The 26,389-nt window shown below is 39.0% G+C and overlaps 1 protein-coding gene across 1 annotated transcript; it reads right to left on the bottom strand.

Annotated features, from left to right (window-relative positions):
- Nucleotides 1-19,753: 19,753 nt before the first annotated feature.
- Nucleotides 19,754-25,397, bottom strand: LOC107287240 (microtubule-associated proteins 1A/1B light chain 3A-like). The gene is made up of 4 exons (XM_015815727.2): nt 25,346-25,397; nt 24,534-24,589; nt 21,841-21,947; nt 19,754-19,937 (listed from the first exon to the last, which is right to left on the bottom strand). Exons 1-4 carry the CDS (start codon nt 25,395-25,397, stop codon nt 19,754-19,756), a joined length of 399 nt encoding a protein of 132 aa, XP_015671213.2.
- Nucleotides 25,398-26,389: the final 992 nt, after the last annotated feature.

Below are 26,389 nucleotides of genomic sequence, written 5' to 3'. Positions count from 1 at the left end.
ATTTCCTAGAGCATCATGGGAAAAAAACTTTTCTTACATGATTCTGATTTTTGTAACTATAGACAGATTGTAGCATTTGAATATCTTGTCCAAGATCTTCATTATTACACTACAAAGTGCTAGCATATGGTATATTTCTTGACTGTTGGCTTCTTGACTACTGATGATTGGTCCTAAAAGGCAAAAGTTCTCCACCATTTTGATAACTTCATTGTCAGTTTAAAGACTGGTTGTTCTTCCTGTTGTCATTAGGTTGGTCTTTACTACATTTGATATTAGTCACATCTTCCTTGTCAGTTTCAAAGGCTACTTGCTGGACCTGTTATCATTTGTGTGGCCTTTTTATATTTAATCTTAGTCCCAATTTTTTCACTGTGCTCCTTCATTTTTATTACTACAGCTTCCAGATCATTTCCATTTTCAGCTTTCAGAGTAGCATTGGCAGTATAGCACAGGTTATTGATGGTTCTTTCTCCAGTTTTAAAACTACATTTATCTTCTTCTAGTTCAGTCCCCCTTCTACAGTATGTAGGCTGGATGAATAAGGAGAGAATATACAGTTTGGCTTACTCATTTGCTGATCTGGAGCTAGTTGGATTCTCCATATTTCTTTTGGATTGTGACTTCCTGAGCGGTGTGTAAGTTTCATACAAAGATAATGAGAAGTTCTAGGATTCCCATTTTCGTAATAAATTCCATAGCTTGCTTGCTTCCCTCGCTCCCTCGCTCCCTCCCTCATTATATTTATAAATAACTCTAGGTGGCAAACACAATACCCTTCTTCCCCGTATTTTTCCCACAACAAAAATCCTGTGTGGTAGGTTGGGCTGTAAGAGGGTGAGTGGCCCAAAGACACCCAGCCTGGCTTCTAGCCTGGTTCCTTAACCATTAGACCAACTGGCCTCTTTCTAAGTCTCTGACATCTTTCTTTCTTGTAAGATAGAGTTCATTGTGTTTTTTTCCAACGTTGACATTTCAGTCTCCAAGCACAAGCAGCACATCTTGCTTCTATGTTCTGTCACTTCCAGATAAATTGGACCAAACTTTTCAACCTCTTTTCTTTTGCATTCAGTGGTTGGAGTAGAAACCATCATATTAAAGTATTGACTGCAAAGTCTAATTGATATCATTCACTCACTGACTATATCACATTCAAGTACTGCCTTTACTATATCCTTTCTAATTATGAAACGCCATTCCCTTGGGTTTTTTTCCCCTTTGTGCCCTGGGTAACAAACTGTGTGATCTTCTGACTGAAGGTGTGCAATTCCAGTCCATTTCAATTCACTGAGGTCTAAAAGGTCAATGTGGAGTTGATTCATTACATCTTGTTCTATGCTGAGTTCTCCCATATTCATTCTTCTCCCATTCCCTTTTCTCACTGAAATGTTGTCTTCACAGCTTCAGATACTCTCTTCCTGCATGGTAACATGAGCAACTGCACACATCCCAAACACTTTAATCTAGCTATTTCATAAACACCATGAGTATTCCAGAAGATGCTTAGCTATTCTTCAGTACATTTTAAGTGCCATCTGATCTGAGAGGTCCATCATCTGGCATTATGTTAGCTATCTATACATGTGGTCTTCTCGGTACAGTTAACAAGAATGGTTCACCATTGTGTTCTCCCACATAGTACAAAACAACGCCTTTGCCGTTGTCATGAAAATATAAACCCACCTCTACCATCTTTCTGGATCATTGCTGCCCAGTATAGCTGCTTGCTTGGTTTAATTAGACAGCTAAGATTATACAAATCTTGATATACAGTGATAGCATTCTTTATTAATTTCTCCCGGGAGTGTCTCCCCCCCCCGACCATCACGAGATAGAAATTGAAGGGGAATTAAGGATACAGTCCAACATTTTTGTTACATGTTACAGTGTTCTGTTCCAGAATTGCATAAGCAGTTATGAAGAATGATGACATTGAGTTATCACTGAGGATAACTAAAGATTATCCATTAACGAGGACATTGAATTTAATGAGCTTATTGAGTTATCACTCCCTGTTTTCACTTTCCAATTATTAAAAAAAACCCACCCTACTGCCACAAAAAAGTCCTGCCATATTTTCTCTTCCCAAATCTTTCAAGTCTTATGTTCATGAAATCCATGCACTGTGGTTATCTTAACCATGGTTTACTCAAACCAGTTCACAATATCTAATGCTACAACATGGACTATGGGTTGTCATTTTAAACCCCAACTCCCATAAAAGCCTCTTGCTATCGGAAGTCAAATTTTAAGATTTGAGCAAATAGAAGTGGAAAATCAAAGATACAAATGAAATATAAGTGGAACATTAAAAAAAGAGAAAGATCCAGGAAACAAGGCAGTAACAAATGAGAAAACATATTAAAGGAGGCTGATATAGAGGTTTAACACCAAGTTATAATTGGAAGGAAAAAGAAAAGAGTTGGGGGGGGGGGATAACCATAGATGAAAAGGCCAACACAGCTGAAGACAAGATGGAAAAAAGGGAGAAGCATGTAAAGGGGAGGACAAAAGGAAAAAATAATGAAGAAAAATACTTTCCCCACAGAGTATTTCCTCTACCCTAACAAAGGCTAAGAGAAGATGATTAAACACTGACACTACATTCAGAAATTGATTGGCCACTGAAACTTGACCCCTGAGACAACTATTTGTTCCTCATGGCTGTGTCTGAGGAATTTATTCCTCAGGTCTAGGTGAACCATAGCCGAAATCCTTGGGTTTGAGTGATTAATTCTGCAAGTTTCCAAAGCATATATCCACTTCAGGAAGCAGTGTCCCCACTCTGAACTGAGGCTGTAATGACCTAGTATGACTAATTCAGAAATACAGTAAGAAAGCATGGCAATTAAAAGGAAACAAATGGTGTGAAACAGCACCAGAGAAAGGAAATAGTGACTGGAAGTGAGATCTAAGAAGCGAATAATATCACAGTTAAAGTCTTCATAGTGGCAAATAATTCTGCCTTTCCAAAAGTATTATTATTATATCATTATTAAATGTTCAATATAGTTTATCTGGTTAGATGTTCAGAGAAGCTTAACGGCTTCCTAAGACCGTAGACATTAGAGGAGACCTGTGTTAGTATATGACAGCCAAAAATCAGAAAGAGGCTATAGTTTATTGGATTATTTTTTTCCTTTTAAGACTTAAGCTTTTATGAGCTACAGTTGAAATGCATACAGTATTTAGCATTGGATTGGGGGGTGATGGAAATGCCTAGGCCAGGGGTAGGCAACCTTGGCTCTTTTATGATTTGTGGACTTCAACTCCCAGAATTCCTGAGCCAGCCATGCTGAGGGGAAATGGAGAGGTTTCCATGCTGAGCCATGCTGGCTCAGGAATTCTGGGAGTTGAAGTCCACGAGTCATAAAAGAGCCAAGGTTGCCTAACCCTGGCCTAGGACAAAGTCCCCTGTATGACTAGTGAGCACATTTAGAGCATAAAAACAACATGGTCAACAAGCAGTCTCAAAAAATGGCCACAAGGAGGACTGGGCTTACTTGTTCACACAAACAGTAGCCATCATGAATCTGGCTAGTGACCTGAAGGCAAAATCTTGATTCTGATCAACTCTTTGGTCCATTCCGTTTTTGTTTTGTGTAGATAACACTTTCCAAATAAACGCTGGTAGCATTTTAACTTTTTTAAAAAAATTCTTAAGACTATTTCTGGATCATTTGTAAGGGCTCAAGGTAGTTTTGCATGTAAAGATGATACTGGAAGCTATATTTCCCTTTGGTTTTCATGTTTAAAAAGAATAAAGTAGAAATAAAATGATCAAGTGATGTAGGAATCTTATGAACATCAAGGGACCATTTGCACCCATCGCACCTATGGGACTATATTGTACTGTCTTTTTCTGGACTTGATAATCTTCATGGTTGCTTCTTAATTCTATAGCTAGGTTTTTTTTACAGCCCATTTGACTAGGCTAAAATGAATTGGATAGTTTATGGTCCAGCAGTAAGGACAGCAAGGTAATTAGTGGGGAAGAACTCGGGCTCAAGAGGATTTGTGGGAGTTGAAGTGGGGGGGGGGGGGAATAACTTTTCTTTTCTCCTCTGACTCTCCAAGAAAGGAGGAATAGCTGACTTGACCTTGAAACAGCCAGTTCAAAAGGTCTAATGGGCTCTGTGACAGCCTTTAATTTATTTGTGGCATATCTTTCTTGCCCTTTAGCAAAAAAAAGCTTCCAAATTATCTTACATCCAATCAATGGGGAGAAAAAAGAAAGAGAGAAAAGGTAATAATTATTTTTCTTTACCAGAACTGACCATAGGGGGTGTCTGCTTTGTTCTATATAACAACATAAAGTGTTTTATCTCTGTCTGTGTGCCTATTACACTTTCTCCCTAGGGACTAATCAGGACGTCTGCATCTGCAGGGTTATAATTAAGGTAGGTGAATGAACGTTGCCTCTCTCTGTGGGTGCTTCTGCTCTCCCATTGGATTGTATCTCTCTGGGTTTGTATGTATGTGTGCATGGGGAAGCACAAGATGAGCTGTATATATGCTCCAGTCTGCATCATCAGACTAGGGAGGAAGGGAGGGAGACTTAGAATGGAGGAACTGGCAACTTTCTGAGTCACTGCCCAACTGTTTCCCCCATAGGCATATCTTGAAGAATTTATTTAAATGCTTTTCTCCACAGTTCCTGGCCGGATCTAATCTTTCTCTGGCCAGCTTTATACTCACCGTGCCAAATTTGGTTCCTTCTGCTCAGTTTTTAGTGAGGTACCCAGCAGGTAGGCAGAGAGTGCACCTATTACATTGTCTTTTCCCAATATTTCATTGGGTGGAAAGAATAATAAAAGATACTCCAATTGCAATGCAAAACATATGATAATGATGGAAAACATTCTGGGAAAAAAGGGAGAGGAAAATGCAAATACCAACCCCATTTACTCAGGTGAAATGCTTGTCTTTAAATAATGAATAATTGAAAACTGTTCAGAGGGAGAAGGAGCTAAATAGGGTTGGTCTTTCAACCCGTCTGAAATTAAGTGAAGTGCTTGCAATTGATTTAATTACTTTTTAAAGTGGCTCTGAATGTGATATCATGATTTACGAGGACCAGCCTTAAATATAACCAAAGTTAGGCAGTTGCTGTCGGCTTACAGGGACTGTGGTGCAAAAGGAAGGGAGTAACGGGCCCTCCCTGCCTTTTCACATCCCCATCACTCACAACTTATTCCAGATTTTTTTTTACTGTTGCTTACAGAGAATATTTAAATATATATATATATCCAAATATGCAATACTTTGTAAAACAGAGTGAATGCTGTGGGGTGGGAGGAATGAGCTAGCAACATTTAAGCAACTTTTGCAGCAGGCAATTGGTTCAAGAATGATCCTCTTCAGGTTTGTCATGGCTGCTGGCAAGTAGGAATAAGGAGCGGGTTCTCCATACACCCTCCGGCTGCCCCAGTCCTCTATTGTCCGCCTTACTGTTAGAACCTCAGAGCAGCTTCAGATACTAAATATAAAAACAAAAGAAGAAAATGACAGCTCAAGCAACAATCTCTCTTAAACAAAATACTCCCCAAGGCTGCTTATATGTTGTGATTCCACAGCAATATGGACATTGTTCTCTCCCCCCCTCCCCAACCAAATGGTATAGTATTTAGCTCTTCTTTTTNCTTTTATGACTTGTGGACTTCAACTCCCAGAATTCCTGAGCCAGCCATGATGAGGGGAAATGGAGAGGTTTCCATGCTGAGCCATGCTGGCTCAGGAATTCTGGGAGTTGAAGTCCACGAGTCATAAAAGAGCCAAGGTTGCCTAACCCTGGCCTAGGACAAAGTCCCCTGTATGACTAGTGAGCACATTTAGAGCATAAAAACAACATGGTCAACAAGCAGTCTCAAAAAATGGCCGCAAGGAGGACTGGACTTACTTGTTCACACAAACAGTAGCCATCATGAATCTGGCTAGTGACCTGAAGGCAAAATCTTGATTCTGATGAACTCTTTGGTCCATTCCGTTTTTGTTTTGTGTAGATAACACTTTCCAAATAAACGCTGGTAGCATTTTAACTTTTTAAAAAAAATTCTTAAGACTTTCTGGATCATTTGTAGTTTTGCACATAAAGATGATACTGGAAGCTATACTTCCCTTTGGTTTTCATGTTTAAAAAGAATAAAGTAGAAATAAAATGATCAAGTGATGTAGGAATCTTATGAACATCAAGGGACCATTTGCACCCATCGCACCTATGGGACTATATTGTACTGTCTTTTTCTGGACTTGATAATCTTCATGGTTGCTTCTTAATTCTATAGCTAGGGTTTTTTTACAGCCCATTTGACTAGGCTAAAATGAATTGGATAGTTTATGGTCCAGCAGTAAGGACAGCAAGGTAATTAGTAGGGAAGAACTCGGGCTCAAGAGGATTTGTGGGAGTTGAAGTGGGGGGGGGGATAACTTTTCTTTTCTCCTCTGACTCTCCAAGAAAGGAGGAATAGCTGACTTGACCTTGAAACAGCCAGTTCAAAAGGTCTAATGGGCTCTGTGACAGCCTTTAATTTATTTGTGGCATATCTTTCTTGCCCTTTAGCAAAAAAAAAAGCTTCCAAATGATCTTACATCCAATCAATGGGGAGAAAAAAGAAAGAGAGAAAAGGTAATAATTATTTTTCTTTACCAGAACTGACCATAGGGGGTGTCTGCTTTGTTCTATATAACAACATAAAGTGTTTTATCTCTGTCTGTGTGCCTATTACACTTTCTCCCTAGGGACTAATCAGGATGTCTGCATTTGCAGGGTTATAATTAAGGTAGGTGAATGAACGTTGCCTCTCTCTGTGGGTGCTTCTGCTCTCCCATTGGATTGTATCTCTCTGGGTTTGTATGTATGTGTGCATGGGGAAGCACAAGATGAGCTGTATATATGCTCCAGTCTGCATCATCAGACTAGGGAGGAAGGGAGGGAGACTTAGAATGGAGGAACTGGCAACTTTCTGAGTCACTGCCCAACTGTTTCCCCCATAGGCATATCTTGAAGAATTTATTTAAATGCTTTTCTCCACAGTTCCTGGCTGGATCTAATCTTTCTCTGGCCAGCTTTATACTCACCGTGCCAAATTTGGTTCCTTCTGCTCAGTTTTTAGTGAAGTACCCAGCAGGTAGGCAGAGAGTGCACCTATTACATTGTCTTTTCCCAATATTTCATTGGGTGGAAAGAATAATAAAAGATACTCCAATTGCAATGCAAAACATATGATAATGATGGAAAACATTCTGGGAAAAAAGGGAGAGGAAAATGCAAATACCAACCCCATTTACTCAGGTGAAATGCTTGTCTTTAAATAATGAATAATTGAAAACTGTTCAGAGGGAGAAGAAGCTAAATAGGGTTGGTCTTTCAACCCGTCTGAAATTAAGTGAAGTGCTTGCAATTGATTTAATTACTTTTTAAAGTGGCTCTGAATGTGATATCATGATTTATGAGGACCAGCCTTAAATATAACCAAAGTTAGGCAGTTGCTGTCAGCTTACAGGGACTGTGGTGCAAAAGGAAGGGAGTAACGGGCCCTCCCTGCCTTTTCACATCCCCATCACTCACAACTTATTCCAGATTTTTTTTTTTACTGTTGCTTACAGAGAATATTTAATATATATATATATATCCAAATATGCATTACTTTGTAAAACAGAGTGAATGCTGTGGGGTGGGAGGAATGAGCTAGCAACATTTAAGCAACTTTTGCAGCAGGCAATTGGTTCAAGAATGATCCTCTTCAGGTTTGTCATGGCTGCTGGCAAGTAGGAATAAGGAGCGGGTTCTCCACACACCCTCCGGCTGCCCCAGTCCTCTATTGCGGCGGAATGACAATCTTGGAGTCTCGTCGAAGTCTATGATTTATATTTTTGTTTTCTTCTTTTACTGTCGAGTTCGTTGTTAGAGAGAATTTGTTTTATGAGGGGTTCCGACGAATATACAACACTAAGGTGTCGTTATACCTGTAACAAGAGAGGGGGGGAGGGGTTGGTTTACCATATCATAAATCGAGAAGAAAAATCTCTCCCTGAAGCACAAGTTTATGATCCTTACTGCTACAGAGTTTTGCTTTGCAAACATAAAGGGGATGTCTACGGAGTTCTCAGAGCCAGAACTGCAGCTGACATATAAGATTTCCAGGTTCAGGGGTTTTCCTGCCTTGGACCAGTGCCTTTTCAGCAGATAGATTTAGAGGAGGAGACTTCATCTGGTTCCCCATCATCCCTCTGCCCACCCTTATCTCCCAAGGCTGTCTTGTGGTTGTGGTTGTTGTTTTTTTACTAGCTGAAAAGAACTTGTGCTCTTTGGAGAGCTTTAAATCAGAAATTTTGCATACAGATGTGTCCAAACTGAGACATCAGTAGAACACGAGTTTTCAGCCCTGGAGGCCAATACATCATAGCAAGTTGGAATCTCATGACAGTTTTAAAGTCTTTGGGGCAGACAGTATAAAATTGTGCCTATTGCACTTTAAAAAGAAAAAAAAATTAAGACTCAGCAGCAGGAAGTCTAATGTTCAAGAAGATGCATCTTCGTTTTGCTATGAGGTGTTCCACTGTTTTCTGCTGCAATTTGCTCTGCTAGCTCAGTCTTTAGATTTCAGAGCGAGTGCCCTTTGGCTGTAAGGATAGCACTAATCTCTCTGTGGGCAGAGGAGAAGTCCACTGCAGAAATTATAGCTCAACCAATAATGGAAAGCAATGTCACTGCAGATGCTCCTCTACAGGCAGTATAGGGAGAGGTGTGGGTCTCTGGGATCTAAAACCTTTCTATTCTTGGACAGAATGACTTAAAACCCATGAACATGCTGGATATCCAAACAGACAGGTAGACTACTGGTTCACAGAATCAAGGACATTTACTTAGACAGCTGAAGATGTGCCACAATTCCCTTTTACACTTTCGTGAGATTGTTCCGCATTAGAGCTTGGCAATGCTGGCCCGAGATGCTTCCAAACTAGGCATGTGATTGGAATGGCCACTCATTTAATGTACATCTTTAGGACATCATTGTCCTTTGTTAGCTCTGTTTTTGGGGGGAAGCAGGGTGTGGCAGATTGCTGCCTAAACTCTGCAGGTCTAATTTGTTCTTGATGCTCCTGTTCAAATACTGGTGTTTTTTTTTAAATGTTTCAATATGTTATGGTAGTTTGGGTGGATAAATCTATTGTCATGCATCAACTCCTGTGTACTTATAAGCTGACTTTTAAAATTAGGCTAAAATTATTTCTTTGCCTCCAGTAAAATAAACAAAAGAACCTTATTAAAATCACTGCAGAATCAACGCTTAAATAAAAGAGAATTGAAGGTTAGGTTAAAGCATATCAAACATAAACTTGCTGCTAAAATAGTGTGATCATTATCAGTCACTTGTCTACACAGTCATGTCACAAATACTGGGAGGAGGGAAGAGCCCAATTATGCCTAAATTGCAAAATGTCAGTTGTAATTACCATGGGTAGTTCATTGTGGAAAACTCATTGTTGGGAAGCATTCCACCAATCTCGAAGCAAAAATAGGGGGAAAAATCAAATTATTTTTGGCTAAACATTTCTAACTTCATATCTTCAGTTTCCTTTGGGTGATCTGCTATGACATCAGAGAAGTTCAGAGCAGATAAATAGGGCAAAGAAGGAAGCAGGAAACAGAAGCCAGGGATCTGAGAAGGTAGCAAGCCAAGTGAAACAAGAAGATAGATAGATAGATAGATAGATAGATAGATAGATAGATAGATAGATAGATAGATAGATGATAGATAGATAGATGATAGATAGATAGATAGATAGATAGATAGATAGATAGATAGATGATAGATAGATAGATAGATAGATAGATAGATAGATAGATAGATAGATGTAGAGAGCTACAGTAGATACAATTATTTTGATCAGGAATCAGATAAGAAGGTAAGAAAAAAGCATGAATATGGAAGTGATGGTTGAAAGAGGAAACAAGTGAAGCTTATAAAGATGAATTGAAAAAAAAAAAGGGGGGGGAGTTGAATTTGACCTAGATTTTCAATTGTAGAAAATGCTGAATGACAGCATAACTTGATTTGAAATCTCTAGTCAAAAGTTTTGACACAGACTTAGCAGGACTGCATTGTTATCTTTTTCGAGCAAAACATGTGAATTTTTTCCAATCTGTGCAGCTCTACATTTTTCACTTGCCTGAATACAGCTAGTGCTGCTCATTCTCCAGAAGGCTGACAGCATTCATAATATACATGGATTGCTTATAGTCTAGGAGAACTCTCCAGAGTAAGTAGAAAACCCATTATGGGTATAGTTGGCTCATCTTTTTCTGGTGAAAGCAAAATGGTGTATCCAGTCTAAATTTCCACTGCTTTCAAATAATGTGCACACTTGCAGAGGTTGACTCCAAATAAATGCACATTTCCTTGAGTGCGCAGAAGAATTTCATCTGAGAAAAGGGCTAACTGGGTCTTGTTTCTGCAAATCCCTAAATAAATCTCTGCAGAACAGTGGACATTTCTAGTCCCTCCCAAAGAACATGCTATTAAAATTCAGCAGCAAATTTCAGCAATGTGATTGTTTTGTTTTTCAAAAAGGAAGTCAAATGGGTTGGGCAAGAGACATCTTTTCCATCATGTGTTATCTGATTCTTTTTATTGGGGATGCCCACCTAGAATCAAAGCTCTTTGGTATTTAAATCAGGAGCCCTATCATTGCTAGGCCATTTAAAAAAAAAGTGTAAAATACAAAAAAGAGCAAAGAACAAAGAACAAAGAGGGAGAGATAAGGAAAAAGCAAAATTGGGGAGTGCAGACAAAAAAGGGAAAGCACTATATAAAAAAGTAACTTCTAACTTTCTTCAATACAGATAAAAACCTAAACATCAATGGCTCTTTGAATTAGAATAAATCATAACAAACTTCTATTGTCATAAAGAAACCTAATGATCAAAACCCAAGGATGAAATGTCATTTCTTTCCATTTCAAGCAGAAACTCCATGATTGGTTTCCAAGTATAAAAGCTAGATCAAAGTCTTCTCTTCAGTCAAAGCAGTCAATTTTGCCATCTCTGCCAACTCCATTAATTTCATCATCCATTTTTCCATTGTGGCGCATGTGAGTCCTTCCATCTCTATACATAGAGAAGGTTTTAGGTTTGATGGACAAACAGATTGAAAAAAAATATGGAACTTTATTCTTATAGATGACAATAGCAGCAAGGCATTCCCAACTCGTTACTCTGCCCTTGTCATTCTGCAGAAAATGGAACACAAAAAGAATCAATTTGAAGTAAGAATAATACTTTAGTATCCTTGGGGATGTACAGAGTACTAAACAATTACTGTTAACAGAATAACAAGAGTTGGAAGGAACCTTGGAGGTCTTCTAGTCCAACCCCCTGCTCAAGCAGGAGACCCCTATATCATTTCAAACAAATGGCTGTTCAATCTTTTTTTTTAAAACCTCCAGTGTTGGAGCATCCATAACTTCTGGAGGCAAGTCGTTCCACTGATTAATTGTTCTCACTGTCAGGAAATTTCTCTTTGGTTCTAGGCTGGCTCTCTCCTTAATTAGTTTCCATCCATTGCTTCTTGTCCTGCCTTCAGGTGCTTTGGAGAATAGCTTGATTCTCTCTTCTCTGTGGTAGCTCTTTAGGTATTGGAACTCTGCTATCATGTTGCCCCTAGTCCTTCTTTTCATTAAACTAGATATATCCAATTCCTGCAACTGTTCTTCATACGTTTTAACCTCCAGTCCCCTAATCATGTTTGTTGCTCTTCTCTGCACTCTAGTTTCTAAAGTATCAACATCATTTTTATATTTTGAGCCATCATGTATTTTATATAGTTCAGGAAATCAGAAATTCACTCTCTCTCACTTTCCCCGTGAGCATGGATTTTGACCCCTTCAAAGTCATTCCTGACAGTTACAACAATTAATCAGTGGAATGACTTGCCTCCAGAAATTGTGGATGCTCCAACATTGGAGGTTTTTAAGAAGAAATTGGACAACCATTTGTCTGAAATAGTATCAGGTTTTCTGCCTGAGCAGTGGATTGGATTAGAAGACCTTAAAGTCCCTTCCAACTCTCTTAGTTATTCTGTTAGATCTGCATTTATGACAGAATTGCATGCCTTTTGTCTTTCTCCTAACTAAAACAATTTACTAAGTAGCAAAAGCTATGTGGATGTTAAATCTGGTGATCAGAGCCTGCATCATTCATTGGTGTGTGATGTTGCATGGCATCAAACATCTTGATCTAAAAAGATACTCTTTCAACAAATTAGAACTCGATGATAGAATTCTGACGATATTAACTATCTTCAGAGATGAAGTCAGAGATGAAACTGTACAATTCTGATCCTCAAAATATTTTACAAATAAGCTATTGTGGAATCTAAATATTTCTGGAAGATTTTATCAGGACAATCTGGAGAAGGCCTCAAATCACCTGGAAAAGCTTACCCAGCCATTCAGCAAGGACATAGCTTCAGTCAGCATATAACCATATTCCTGCTGAACTTTCTGTCACCTGCTTACCAGTGTTTGTTTTATTGGTTTCAATGGCATGAAAAGTCCACAGAAACCAACATGTTTGCTGATACTTTAAAGATCATGCCAACAGTCTGAATTTGTTCCATCTGGCATAAATAAGGCTTCGATAGAAACTAACAGGGAAGTGCTCAAGTATATTCTCCCATATCTGCCCGGATTTCACAAGATTAAAGAAAATCCTCTCACCACAAACTTTCTTTTGTTAAAAAAAAATAAATCTTAAGTTTCACAAAATTCTATGATCTCTTGTCTGGGCAAGATTTCCTGGTTGTCCCATACTTGAGCAGAATTGTGAAATATACAAAGTTTTGTGTTGCTTCTCTCAGTAAAGTAAGCCATACAGCCTTCCCTTCCCTCCACCCCCCCTTCTTTTTGTGATCCTAGACTCCATCTCTATCAATTTTGTGAGAAAAATGAGAGAAAAACCTCCTAAGAGGTTTTTCTAGTTAACAAAAAATAAAAGCAATCCCTTCTTTTTTTCAAAAACCACACTTTACATAGATTCCTTATGGTAGAGGCGTTCTACCCTCCCTATGAATGGCTTATGAAGGATGTGCTTTCATCTGGCAAATGCCAGTTCCATTTATCCTCATGCATCTAAACTTTATAGCTTTGGGAGAAGGAATTGGATTGATTGATTGCTATCTTGAAGCTTTCTCTTTCTTTCCCTTTGCCTCCCCGACTCATAGCTACCTCTTCTATTTTACAACTCAGGTGAGAGATTACTAACAACAGATCTGGAAGGCAGGCAGTACCTGAAGGGGACATTTGGGGGAGGGACCCCTCATTTGCATTTTATGTTTTGCAAATCTAGCCCTTTTTTAAACCAGACACTAGGATGGGTGAAAGCTGCTTGTTCCATTCCAGTCTTGTAGTAAATTTCCTTCAGACTCCTGGGCAGCTGATGCATTGAGCCCATTTATCATCCTTTATTTCTAGGATGACCTAAGAAATGGACTTCATTGCTGAAGGACAGTAATGCTGAAGTCTGATGGTCCAGATGGTGGAATATAATTCCCTCGTATTTCCCAATACTAACTCCATACTAACTCAGAATGGTGGGGACTATCAGCAGAGTTTGGACATCATATTATAGAGGACCATGGAGATTTTCAGATACACTTGCTTCTTGCACATATATTTACATAGTTCTATAGATATGAAGTATTAAAGAGAGAACAGGCATATTTTCCTGGGTTGGGATACATTTAGTCTCACCGGCCACATGGATCATAATCCCCTACTCATCCCCAATACAACCAAAATTACTCAGCCCATCAAATATTGTGTCTGTGGATCCAGCTGGGACTTCTTATCCATAGGTTTCATTCTGCTCTTTTCCTGTATTCTCTTACACCAATTACCAATGTTCATGGTATTCACTACCAGATCATAGATAATTGCATTATGTATTGGAAAGGGATTAAAATCCACAATGAAGTGTGTTAAGCTGGCTATTTCTCTCCTTGTTAGCAGATATAACAATTGTGTGTTGGAAGAAAGATTGCTCACTTCCTTTCTAACAGAATCATCCATTCAAAAACCCTGTGATTTACTGGCTGAATTTAAGCAACACACGGGATCTTAATCATGGGTTCACACACAACACTAACCATGTATCATGGATTATAAACATAGTAGCTAGATTCTTCTATCCAGTCTGCAGAATCAATGGCATTGAGCTAAAAACTAGTTTTTGAAGGCCAACTTTTCCCCAATTTGCTGGAAAAACACTTGTGACAGAAACAGATGAGCTTGTGGCTGACAGGTTAAATATATGCTTATCAAAACCTCAACTAAGCAGACACCAGTATAGAAAGCTCTAAACATCTGCCTGAGAAGGAAGGCAGCAATTGCTGAGGTAAACGACGACAGAAAGATAGATGGGAAAGAGCTGAGCCAATGCATATCTGGGGGAGGAGGAGAGAGAAGAGATGTGTGAATGGAGAATATATTGTGCTTCAAAAAAGGGTAACATATTAGGTTGCCCAGCAGGTCATGGTTTGACCTCTGGGAAATTAGAAATGTAAATCCTGCAAGATCTTTAATTCAATCCAATCCACCTCTGTTTACTGACCAGGTGCATGCATTGCATAGTGATTAGCAAGGCTTAGACTTGTGAAGACTTGTCATTTTGCTCTGAGGTTGCAGGTGGTACGGCAAGCTTAGACAACTTCTGATGCCTGAAGTGAAGAGTAGGTGAATTCAATCAGAATCTTGTTGGGTAACTCCCAGGTTTTTGCAATCCTAGGGGCCACACTGCAGGATGGGCTGCATTCAGTGCAGTGAATCAAACAAAGGTCTGACTGAAAATTAGAAAAGAGCACATCGGTCTTCCGAAATACTGTTTATGATTCTGAATAGTTTTTTTTTACAATATTCCTTGAGAGTATAGGAAACCTTGTTGCTGTGGGGCAACTGCAGGGTCTTGGGAGCTTGAGAATAGGGTTAGCACATAACACTACAACACACATAAGTCTCAGTAACCAAAAATATAGTAGTAGTTTGGTGCTTATAGTCCAGAGATGCCAGTCCTAATTTGATGTTTACAAGAGGAATCTACTTGTAATGCTTGTTTTCATTTTCACAAGCCTATTAAACAAGTCATCAGAAGCGATTTGCCCAACAAGCTGACTTTCTGTTGGGAATGTGATATGGAAGCAAGCCTTTCTCCGAGGTCATCTTTTACCAGTTTCATTTTATTATAGAAACCTGGAACAGCTGATAGGGATGCAATCCAGTTTTCTTCCCTCCCCCACACTACTGCTATATCCTACTTCTTTCCTCCTCTTTCCTAGGAACACAAAAGCGGTGTTGGGATCTAGTCCTTTCAGGTTTTGCTCCTAGTTGCATGTTCCTCCTTCCTAGCCTTGATGAAGGAATCCCTGCAGAATTCCACTTTATGTGGAGGGAATTCTGGAAAAAAGCTTTGCAATTCGGTCTGAAAAACTACTGTTCTGAAACTTATAGACTAAAAAGCCATAATTGCACATATCATTGTTTGTTAGCAACTCATTGAAAAAAAAATCTAGGATAGAAAAACATGGATATCAGGAAAAGAAGCGAGTACAGCATAGCTAATAATTATTCACATTTCCATCTTGGCCCAACATGTGCTTCCTGAGATTATAAAGCCAGTCATTCATTTAGGCTTCTGCTACAAAAGTAGAACTTTTACTTTCCATTTCCTTCCATTAGTCTCTGTTCACACAAAATACTAAATCAGGTTGGTGACAGCCTCAGCATGTGCTGAATATAGAAACCTGATCGTTTCCATGTTGGGAGGCCATTTTACCTGTCTGGTATCCAAGATTAATTATGGGGTAATGTCCACTCTGTGCAGATTACTGTGTCATCTGCAGCAGAAAGAACAGATTAATTTGCCAGCTTTGTTTTCTAACTTCCACCATGGAGATAAGAACTTCGCAAAATTGATAGTATGTTTTAGCTTTTTTCCTTACGACCTCTACACAGAGATGCAGGAACATGTATGTGAAATGCAGCAGAAAAGGGTGGGGAGAGGTGAAACCTTCCCTATCCCATCCCTGGTAGCTTTGATTGGGAAAAAGAAAGAACTTCAAAAGTGCCTGGGATTAATAGCCAAAATGGCTGCTCTCGGTATAATCGAAGTAGCCTTCCTCACCAAATAACATCTGTAAAAATCCATCAGGTAGATCTTACTTGGCCCCTGGTTGGGGGAGATCAAAAAGTCAAGATGATGGTTGTCACTGCATGATTGAAGCCCTACCCTTTTTCACATGTGTCATTTCACATATTAAAAAAGTGAGGGAGAGTGAGGCCTTGATCACATCGCTATGGCCACCATCTTGATTTCTTGATCCCCACTGTAGGGCATCCTAGCCACTACTCTTAAGTGGTGCAAACCACCATAGATGCAGGTGAATGGAACCCGAAGGATCACCAGTGCCCCCATGTGCCTGCCACTGACTTCTCTCCAGCTCCCTCTGTAGCTTTCTTTTCTTTTGTCCCAAAGATGCTTTTTCAAAAGGCAACAGAACTGAAGAAGCTTCTTAGATGAGAAGCGAAACGTCTTCAAGAAAAAACAGTTGCCTTTTGAAAACACATATTTGGGACAACCGTGACCTAGATGACTGAGAATCTCCATATTCTTTCCCTTTGCTCTTTGTTTCATCCTATTTTCCTACTGCCTGGCATCTTGTTACCTGTCTTTCTTGCTGCCCCACTATTCCCCCTCACTCTCTTTTCCTGCCACCATCTTTCCCTCCCTTTCTCCCTTCCCTCTTGTTGCTTTCCCTCTATTGCTTCTGAGAAGGAAGTTAAAAGTTTAAGCTGATCCCTTACAGGATGAGAAGTGAGATGAAGTCACATGGCCATACATTGCCCACCCCAGCTTCAAAGAGAAATTAAGAGAAAAAAAGAATAAGAAAGATTTATGAGTGCCAATAATTGGGTTAGGGCATGACTCTTTAAGGAAGAAAGCATTCCTATCAACCTAAGCAGAAATGTTATTTATGGAATGTGAGAAGGAGCCAAGTATCAAAGGGCACCTTCTGATATAGGACAATGAGAGGATATTGGGGATTATATTAATAGAAGAAATTCTATTTTCTCAAGTCTCTTGAGAGCCCTAGTTTCCCAGATCTGATTCAGTGCTAATGCAACACCTCTCCAACCCACCCACAATTTACAGCTGCAAAATTTAGTGATCTAATTAGACCAACCCATTAAAAAAGGAAGATGGTGACTGATGTCCCAGAAGCATACTTGGATTTTCCCTCAACCTCCATAGGGACATCCCCAGAAAATGCCCCAGTGGAAGGCATTTTAGGGTTTTATTTGTTTTTCTTTTTAAAATACTGTTTGATAGGCCACTATTTCTATGGCTTGTAAGCTGCTTTGAAAGGATTGTTGGTCTGAAAAGCTGGGTATAAATGATTGTGTAATGAATTCATAATATAGAGTAGGAATATGATAGGGTTAAGAAAAAAATGCCTCTGGCTGACCATGCAGCAGCAGATTATGTTCAGACACATAATTTTTGTGTTTTCCTAAAATATATATATATGAATTTTTGAGGTGGCTGATACTGTGTTTGAAAAAGCAATAGTTCTGTCCCCTAGGGGAAAAAACTGACCTGTTTCACACCCTGCTTGATTCAAAACATGAAACAAAATACATCTTCCCCCTTCAGAAGAATTATTTGTGTGTGTGTGTGTGTGTGTGTATAAAATGTCCTTAATACTTAATCAACCAAATGCAGTTAGATTTATTTAATTGGATGACAGCTTTTCAGCCAACAACCCAAAGGGATAATTATAACCAAAAACCCATTATAAGGTAACCTAAAGGAAGAGCTTGCATTCTATCAGAGTACAAAACCATTTTAAATTGGGAATTTTAACAACATATATATTCCAATGAAGTTATGAGATATTGCTTGCATGTTGTAGCTTTAAGCCAAAAGGAACTGCAATACACGTAACATTTAAAACTGCCCATGTGATAAAAATTAGGACAGGAATTGCTGAAAATCTTCTGTATGGCACCAAATCAACTCATGTTGACGAGTGTTCGCACAATTGTTTACTACTTGGTGAGTTGAAGAGGCAGGAATTTAGTTACATATCATACTGAGAAAGGTAGATATATAAATATAAATATATAGATATAGATTGAAAAATCAGGATCAATGCATTGAGCAAACCCTGCTGTTGTGCTATATTGGAATTGGGTATCTAAACAAATCTGAAAAGAAACAAACCATGCATAAACCATCATTTATGATTTAACAAACTAAGCCAATTAGTTTCTCAATAAATCATGCTTAAACCAATAATAGCTTCACACAATATGAGAACCCAGTGTACACCGCCTACTGTTCAGGCCAATTTGTTGGAGCACATTGTTCAGTCATAGCCTAGGCCACGGGTGTCAAACTTGCTGTGTCACGTGACGTGTCACGACGTGTCATGAATTTTTTTTTGCATTGCCGGAGCTGAGGTGGGCACGGTCTCTGCATGATGCAACCAGCCCGCGGGCCGGCAGTTTGACACCCCTGGCCTAGTTATTGCTTTGTACATATTACAGCATCACTGATTTCTGAAATGCCCCTTCAAAGTGCCAAGCTCTTATTCTTGACATGCTTCCTTACTGACCACTGATCCCTGCTAAGTCTGTTCAGTATATTTAACTCTTTAATTCTAGCTTCTCTATCTAAGACACTCATGGGCCCCAAAGGATAACCATCTCAGATCCTGAATTGTCTGTGGACTGAATGATAATTATCTCCCATGTCTCATCTTTCTTGTCATGGTGAAGGATAAGATACTAAGGCCAAAACAATATTTATCGTCAGGATAAGCCAAAGAGGGATTACTTTATTAAGCCACACAGAATCCACTGGACCAGCATTTCCCTGTGTATCGTGTATCACATGTGCTGGGACTACAGCAGAACATTTCCAGCCAAAAAGGCCAGTCATGCTGGCTGAGAATAAGTAGAAGTAGACCTTGCAGCCCATCTAGAAGCCAGCAGTTTGGGGGGGGGGGGTTTACAGTACCTGTTCAAATCCTACAAAGGCTCTTTGAACGGCAGTCCAAAGTCAAGCATCCCTCTGCCCCTCTTTTGAAAAGGCAACAGAATGATTATTAAAGGTATTGAGTCATTCAGTTAATCCTCTTATGGGTAGAAAAATAAATAAGAGGCCTTCTCAGATCAGATATGGAATTGCGCTCATTTATTTCTTTATTGTAATCTTAAGGGGAAAAGGGGAAAGAGAGGGAGGGATGCAGTAACCAATGACTGTGCAATTAAAATGTCCACAAGTGGCATTCTCCAGATCCTCCTCCTTAGGTCAATCAGCTTTTTTCCCTAATAAAAGGACTCTGCTCTCAGTGCGCAATAGGAAGTGAAATTCATTTTATGAAGAAAATAAATAAATAAATAAATAAAACAGTAAATCTAAAAAAAGAATAAGCTGGCAGTGGATTAAACTAACAACCCGCAGAGTTAGTAAGAACCTCAAAGGACCACATCCTCCCCAAATTCCATTCAGGCAGAACCAAAAGTGAAGCAACGAAGTAGTATCAGGGACCCAAGTCATAAGAGAAAATCCTGTGGCTGGCTGCGAATACCCTCCCAGGCCATTCTTGTGCCCAAACAGTCTTTAAAAACTTCTTTTTGCTGATTTTGGCTCTCAGGGAGGTGTGGATCACCCCTCCCCCCCCCGAGAATGGCTTCATTGGTGTTCAGAAGGGGAACCTGCACCAAACATCTCTTGAGAAGCATAGGTCATGTAGAGGAAGCCATCTTCATCCTTGTTGTCATTGTAGATCTGTAAAATAGTCAGACTAGGACAGGGTAGGGTTTGATTATTCACTAGTAAGTAGAAGGCTTGTGTAGCTGTGAGGGATAGCCGGGTTCTGGAGAAGGAGAAAAGAAGAGTTGTCAAGGCAAGATCAGAAGAAAGAAAAGGGATAGCTGCTGATTAGATTTGATCCAGTCCAGGCAATCCATAGGGCCACATTTTTTTTTTAAAAAATGTATTTCTTGTACAGTTCCCTGATACACATATCAATAAAATCACAGCGTGCGAAAGACAACCTCAAACCAACATAGCAAAAACACAATAAGAGAAAAAGCAATAACAGCAATTAATGTAATTTAAGAACCCCACTCATCAGTAGCAGTTAAACATTCTAAAACACTGAAGTGGATTTTAAAAAAAATCTGTCAAAATAAAAAGGGTTTTCACCTGCCTCCAAAAGGGCTGGAGTATATAAGGGCTGCAGATGTTTCAAAACTGATTCAGAAGAAAGCCTTTTGGACCTTATATGGAAGTCTGCACTTCTATTATTCATGAAAACCCACGTTTTTTTTTTTCATGCACAAGCCTAAAAACAATGCAGCTACTTTTATGAGTTGCATAATTATTTGCTCCATTATGCAGCAGCAGCTTTTCGGCCCTCTTGCACGCAAGCTTGAAAAGGGACATGGATGACTAAATGAATAGACTAAATGACTAAAAGAGATGCTTTGCTCATATGAGGCCCGAAGCACATATTTTAAACTCTTTTTGAAGTGTGGGTATCCCATTACCATATGCCCCAGATCAGTGAAGGCAGCACCCCACCCCTTTGTTTGGGGTTACATGAATTCCCATTCCCAACAGTTTTACCCAGCATTGCCAACACTGAGCATTACAATGCTGTAACATCTGGAGAACAAGCTTTAGTCTCAAGAAATGGGTTTTCTAGAAAATCAAGAACTAACATCCTTGCCATGTTAGTTCCTTTAAAACTGTAGGAAGGTATGCTGAATCTGGATGAGGCAATAACTAGGTCATTTTGGCTCTGCCCACTAGTCTTTTTGCAAAATGTGGGTGCTGGCTGACTTATCCCCTGATGAACTGCTCCTTCATTGAGTCACTTCCCATATTCAGTTAAGTTAATAATTACGGTAGCAGTCATGCACAAGCCACATTTAAGTTCTTGCCCTATATCAGCAAATGGCTCTTATTTTGGTAATTGGGAACAGTATAAGAAGCAGAGCAAGGTTTTGAGATCCATATTATTGAGATACATTTTTTTACTTTTGCTTTTCTAGATTGCATATTGTTTCAACAGGACTTTTTGTCAAATGGAAAAGATTGGATCTTCTTTTAGAAACAGCTTAAGTTTTTAACCTTTAAAGAATGTCTATGGAGATTCTAAGTTATCTCAGTTATCTAGGTCAGGGGTAGGCAACCTTGGCTCTTTTATGACTCATGGACTTCAACTCCCAGAATTCCTGAGCCAGCTTTGAAGTCCACGAGTCATAAAAGAGCCAAGGTTGCCTACTCCTGATCTAGGTCATGGTTGTCCAAAGGTGCTTTTTCAAAAGGCAACTGGACTTTGTTTCTCTCTGAAGACATTTTGCTTCTCATCCAAGAAGCTTCTTCAGTTCTGATTTCTTCAATCAGAACTAAAGAAGCTTCTTAGATGAGAAGCGAAACATCAAGAAAAAACAAGTCCAGCTGCCTTTTGAAAAAGCATCTTTGGGACAAAGAACTCAGAAGCACTGCAAGGTCCATAGACAGTTTATGCTAATATCAATGATATGTTCTGGGGTAAGAACTATACAGGAGAGGGCTTAAATTGAGGGTAATGTGGCTCTGATGTCAGTAAGTAAAACCAACTCTCTTTCCTTAAATATAAAGGTACCATTGTAAAGTAATCATAGCATCCTACATAAACAGGATAGCCTTGCATATAATGCTTTTTGCCTGAGAACCTCAGAATGAAAGGCAATATTCTTCCCATGGCCCCAATTCCAGGCCCCATCTACCTCAGAGTGAAAACAAACTGAGATATGGATATATCTGGAGAAACCAAAAACTTGATCCGATCCAACTGGGGAAGAGACTTCTCCTTCCTGTAACGTTCCACTACCACCTGTGGACAAAGGAATTTATTTAATTACCAAGATCCTACAATCCTTCAATTACAAGGTTTTTATTTTTGAAGGGGCAGATTGAAAGTCATATTACTATATAAGCTGACAGGTCTGCACAAGCTGCTAAACAATGATGGGTTTCTGGAGCTATGCAGAAATTACTCCAAGTTTGGCAGAAGAATGGTTCAATAGAAAGATAAATGCAAGTGCAATCCAGGATTGAGGTCTGTTGCTCCTAGAATGGCTTCATAGATGAGATCTTTTATTTTCAACAGCTTCGGGTAACAACAAGCTCTGTTTGAGTGATAGATCTTAAGGCCTGATTATAACTATAGTTGATTATAGATCAGACATGTCAAACTCGTGATGTCACGTGATATCGCACAACGTATCAGAGCTTTTTCCCCATTGCCGGCAATGGGGTGGGCGTGGTTTCATCGTGACGTGTCCGGCCCATGGGCCGGCAGTTTGACACTCCTGCTATAGAGCATCTGTTTTAAACCTGAGCTTTCTGGTATGTCAGCAGAGCTGTGGAGGGACACATCTCCGCTTTGGATTTGGAAAACTAAAATTGGTTTCCATTGATCCACCAATCAGCAGAGTGCTGAAGTGGCATTTATATACTTTTGAAAAATAGTAAATCTTAAAATATGTATTTGCCTCACATGCGACATCAAGATATAATGGTTTCTTCAGCTTTGCATGTCATGTAAACCTTGCCAGGAAATCATAGATTAGCACAATATGCAAGTATCACAACAGCTGATGCTTTTAACAATCCTATAAAATAGATTGGGACATTTTAAATTGTCACCTTAGGAGCAATGATTGGAAGTTTGATGCTCTGATTGCTCGATCGGTTATTAGATAGTCAGGTAGCCTTTAGGACAAGACCTTGCATTTGATGGGATATATTGGAAAGCAGGTTTCAGCAGGTGTGCCCTATACAACATGTTAACATTTGCTGACATTACCTACTCTATACATTTTAAAGAAGTAAAAACTCTTCCCTTCTTTATATCCAGCCATCCAATAATATTCCAGGTGTGACTCCTAATTTCCCATAGGACTAAAGCTTCAACAGCTTATTTCATACACTGCATGAAATCATGTAGCTAGATTGGTTATAGCTTACCAGTTATTATCTTAGTATAATACAGCAACCAGAATCATTTCTAACTTATTCAATAAACTATAGTTAAAGACTTAATGTCTTAACATAGAGACCAAATTGGAATCAGAACTGGAACTCCTTGATCCCAACTAAGTCTTAGCTAGTACTTTACCATGTAGGAGAAACTCTGCATTTACTTGAAGACTCTAGTCTATGCAATGCAGAAAGGCAACTAAGGCAGATTCTAGCATTTGAAGAACTTAGGTTAAGATCCATGGATTAGAGCAGGCAGATTCAAATCAAGAATTAGTTGATTTGATTACAGAATATCATCTGATCCCCCAGCATAGGAACAAAGATGTGAGAACCTTTTCCCTCTTTCATTCTTTTCATCATGTCACATTTCTAGAAGTTGAAATGTACATTAAAACTGAATCATGTAATTTAATCATTGTACTGTAGTGCTGGCATCATAGGAGGAAAGCTGTGCTTATTCCGTGGTAGCAAAAATCAGGATTCTGGTAGCTTTTATTAAGTATTATTAAAAGGCATAAGCTTTTGTGAGGTGCAGTGCACCATCAGATGCAAAGAATGGCTCAACTAATGTAGGATTCTTATTGTGGTTTATTTGATAAAGTTATCAAAGTATCAGACTATGAAGTAGCCTATCATGTGAGCACAAAGAGTCTTTTCAATTTCATTCCAAGTTATTCCATCCACAAACAACATGATTCCATTTAAATGCCAGAAAGATCATTGTGGAAGCTGGTCAAAGATAGAGCCAAAGGGCAGTGTGTGGAAATTATGAAGAAAAATCCTATGCAATATTAAGGTGACTGGGTGCTAAGTTTCAAATACAAACAAGAAATCTAGTTATTTTTCAATGTCTTTCATTCTTTTTGATGACTAATCTTGTGGCATTTGAAACAGTGAGATTGGAAGCAGAAAGTAGGGTTCCTGTTTCTCATGTTAAGACTGCCAAAATCAAGGTTTTTCTTTCATTGCTCTTGCATTTTATTATTCATCTAGAAGGCTTGTTTTAGGAAGTTTGTTCATAAAGAGACAGGGCAGGAATAGACTGAACCAAGTCAAGTCTATTCTGCAGTTTCCAAGCAAAATGTTGGGATCATAGGAGCATCTTCTGGGTCATTCCATTTCCCCAAGCCACAGCTCCCTAGCTAGTTTGTAGTTTATCGTGGTGGGCAAATGTTAGCCAATGTGACCCCCCCCCAAAAAAAACACAAGTTTTAGGTTGTCAGGCCTCATCATTGTTGCTGAACATATGTCACAAGACCATTGGATGTATATGAGAAGTTCTTGTATATCACTGAAGCTTCTTCACAAAATAGAATTTCAATCTCCAATTAGTTATATCTTTAGTTAATTGCATCCGTTTCATTAGCTGAGTTCTTGGAAGTTACAGCAAAAGCTGAGTCATTCTATCAAATGGGGAAAAAGAAATTTTGCTTACCGGAATTTTGTTTGGATACTTCCCCCGAATTTCTGTTGTCTCATTCATCCGAGTTGCTAAACAAAGACAGATATATTCACACACCAGTAGCTATAAGAATTTAGGAAGATTCAACCTCTTAATGATTCTTTATTTTGTCCCAATTTACTTTAGAAGTTATCCATTCTTATCAGCATAAACCAAGTTGCTCCACCCAAATAAATTGAGATGTTGAAGTCAGTAACTTTTACGATGTTTTTAGCCTAAGAAACATGTTTTTTAAGTGTAGAGTGGTAAAACTGGAAGAAAAATCACATAAAAATATGCAACTGTGGCCCTATAGATCCTACAACTCCCATCGCCCCCACTATATGTTAAGAAATTATTTCATATACTAGTTGGCACTGTTCTCTCTATTTAATGAGTCAGGAGGAATGAGGATTGCCCCATTTTCTTTAACAAGATTCCTGTATTCTATTTCCAACAGCTTCCTTAAAGTCAGTTGGAACACCAACTGTCAGGAAATATTTCCGTTGGTTAACCCTATACATGAGCAGGTAGAACAAAGAGGTTCAAATGTCTTACAGCTCTTATGGCTCTCTGGGATTAACTTGCAAGGTTCATGTAAAGAAGAAAATAGATAATAGAAGAACAGTATGCATTTGGGTAAAGGAAAAGCAGAATTGAAATGTTAAACAGCTCTAACAGTCCCATTTAGGACAGAGAATCAAAAAATACAATGTTAGATGGATGTGTAGATTAGAAGAAGAAAGCAGGAAAATGGAAACAAATTATGTAATCGTGGTCTCCCCTTGAAGCAACAATCCATTTACCAAAACTTTTCCTCTCCTTGAAAGGACGGTTTTCACACTGGTTTCTTTGCATCTTCAGCATGTCTGTAAAAGGTATTTCCCCTGGCAAATAAGGCAATTCCTGCTTTCCTAAACTCCTTGCTTTCCTATCTCTGTTATTCCCTAGATAATATAAGGGTAAGCAGCTAAGCAGCTCATTTATTAAGGCAAAGTTTGGGGGTGGAGCTTTTTGAGGAAATGGCAGCTGTTTGTGGGAAGGAAAAGAAATACAACTGCAATAAAGCAACTTGGTTACAGGTGAGCTTCCAAGGTCCTTACCTGATCTGGACCAGCCAAAGGATAAGCTCTTAAAGAGATATGTAGGAGGAACAAATTTGCATTTTGACCCTTAAATCTACTGCTCATGCATATTACAATACATATATATGAGTTATATACTCGCTGCTTCCCATCTTTCTCTCTACACAGAAACACTTGCATAAGGATGGGGAAATTGTGGTTTTCCTGCAGTGGCTGAATTTCAACTTTTAGTAGCCTTGGCTGATGTTGATTGATGTGGGGAACAGGCTCTTAACCTGGGTTTAGTGCTTTGGTCCTATTCTGATAAGAAAGTGGGAATTACTTCTGTGTAAGCTTGTGTAGGACTGAGTGCTAGGTTTCTGCATAGTTATGCAAGAATAAACTTCCAGTGAACTCAGTAATGATTAGGACTTTGCAGACAGTAATGTGTTTGGTTTCCGTGCAGCTAAATGTGATGCGTGCATAATCAGAAATAAATGCAACTAAATTCAATAGAGCTTACTCCTTTGTAAATCTGTCAAAACCTACAGCCTTATTAAGATTGATAGGCATGTTTGCAGCTTTAGGAACCATTCCAGGAAAGGAATGCAGAGCACAAGGCCAATTGAGGAGGCAGAGAGACAATTTGCATTGAGGGACATCTCTAGATTAGAATAAAGGGCTTCCCAGAACAGTTTTGGGATTTTTTAATTATTTAAAACTATATCAAAGATAAATAAACTCATACACTTGATGTTCCTTCCTTCCAGTTCTCCTTAGCTAAAT

The sequence above is a fragment of the Protobothrops mucrosquamatus genome, unplaced genomic scaffold, assembly GCF_001527695.2.
Source record: "Protobothrops mucrosquamatus isolate PMUCROS unplaced genomic scaffold, P.Mucros_1.0 scaffold370, whole genome shotgun sequence".
NCBI lineage: Eukaryota > Metazoa > Chordata > Lepidosauria > Squamata > Viperidae > Protobothrops > Protobothrops mucrosquamatus.
The sequence above is the reverse complement of the archived record's forward strand: the minus strand, read 5'-3'. Positions and strand labels throughout refer to the sequence as shown.

Bases quoted from the DNA above. Each gene is read 5' to 3' on its own strand.
- LOC107287240 (XM_015815727.2), bottom strand. From the start codon at position 25,397: ATGCAAAGAAACCAGTGTGAAAACCGTCCTTTCAAGGAGAGGAAAAGT. The intron at 24,590-25,345 runs GTAAATGGATTG...GTCTTTGTTTAG, and splicing joins CAAGGAGAGGAAAAGTTTTG to CAACTCGGATGAATGAGACA. The intron at 19,938-21,840 runs GTAGATGGGGCC...CTCCTTCTCCAG, and splicing joins CAGTTTGTTTTCACTCTGAG to AACCCGGCTATCCCTCACAG.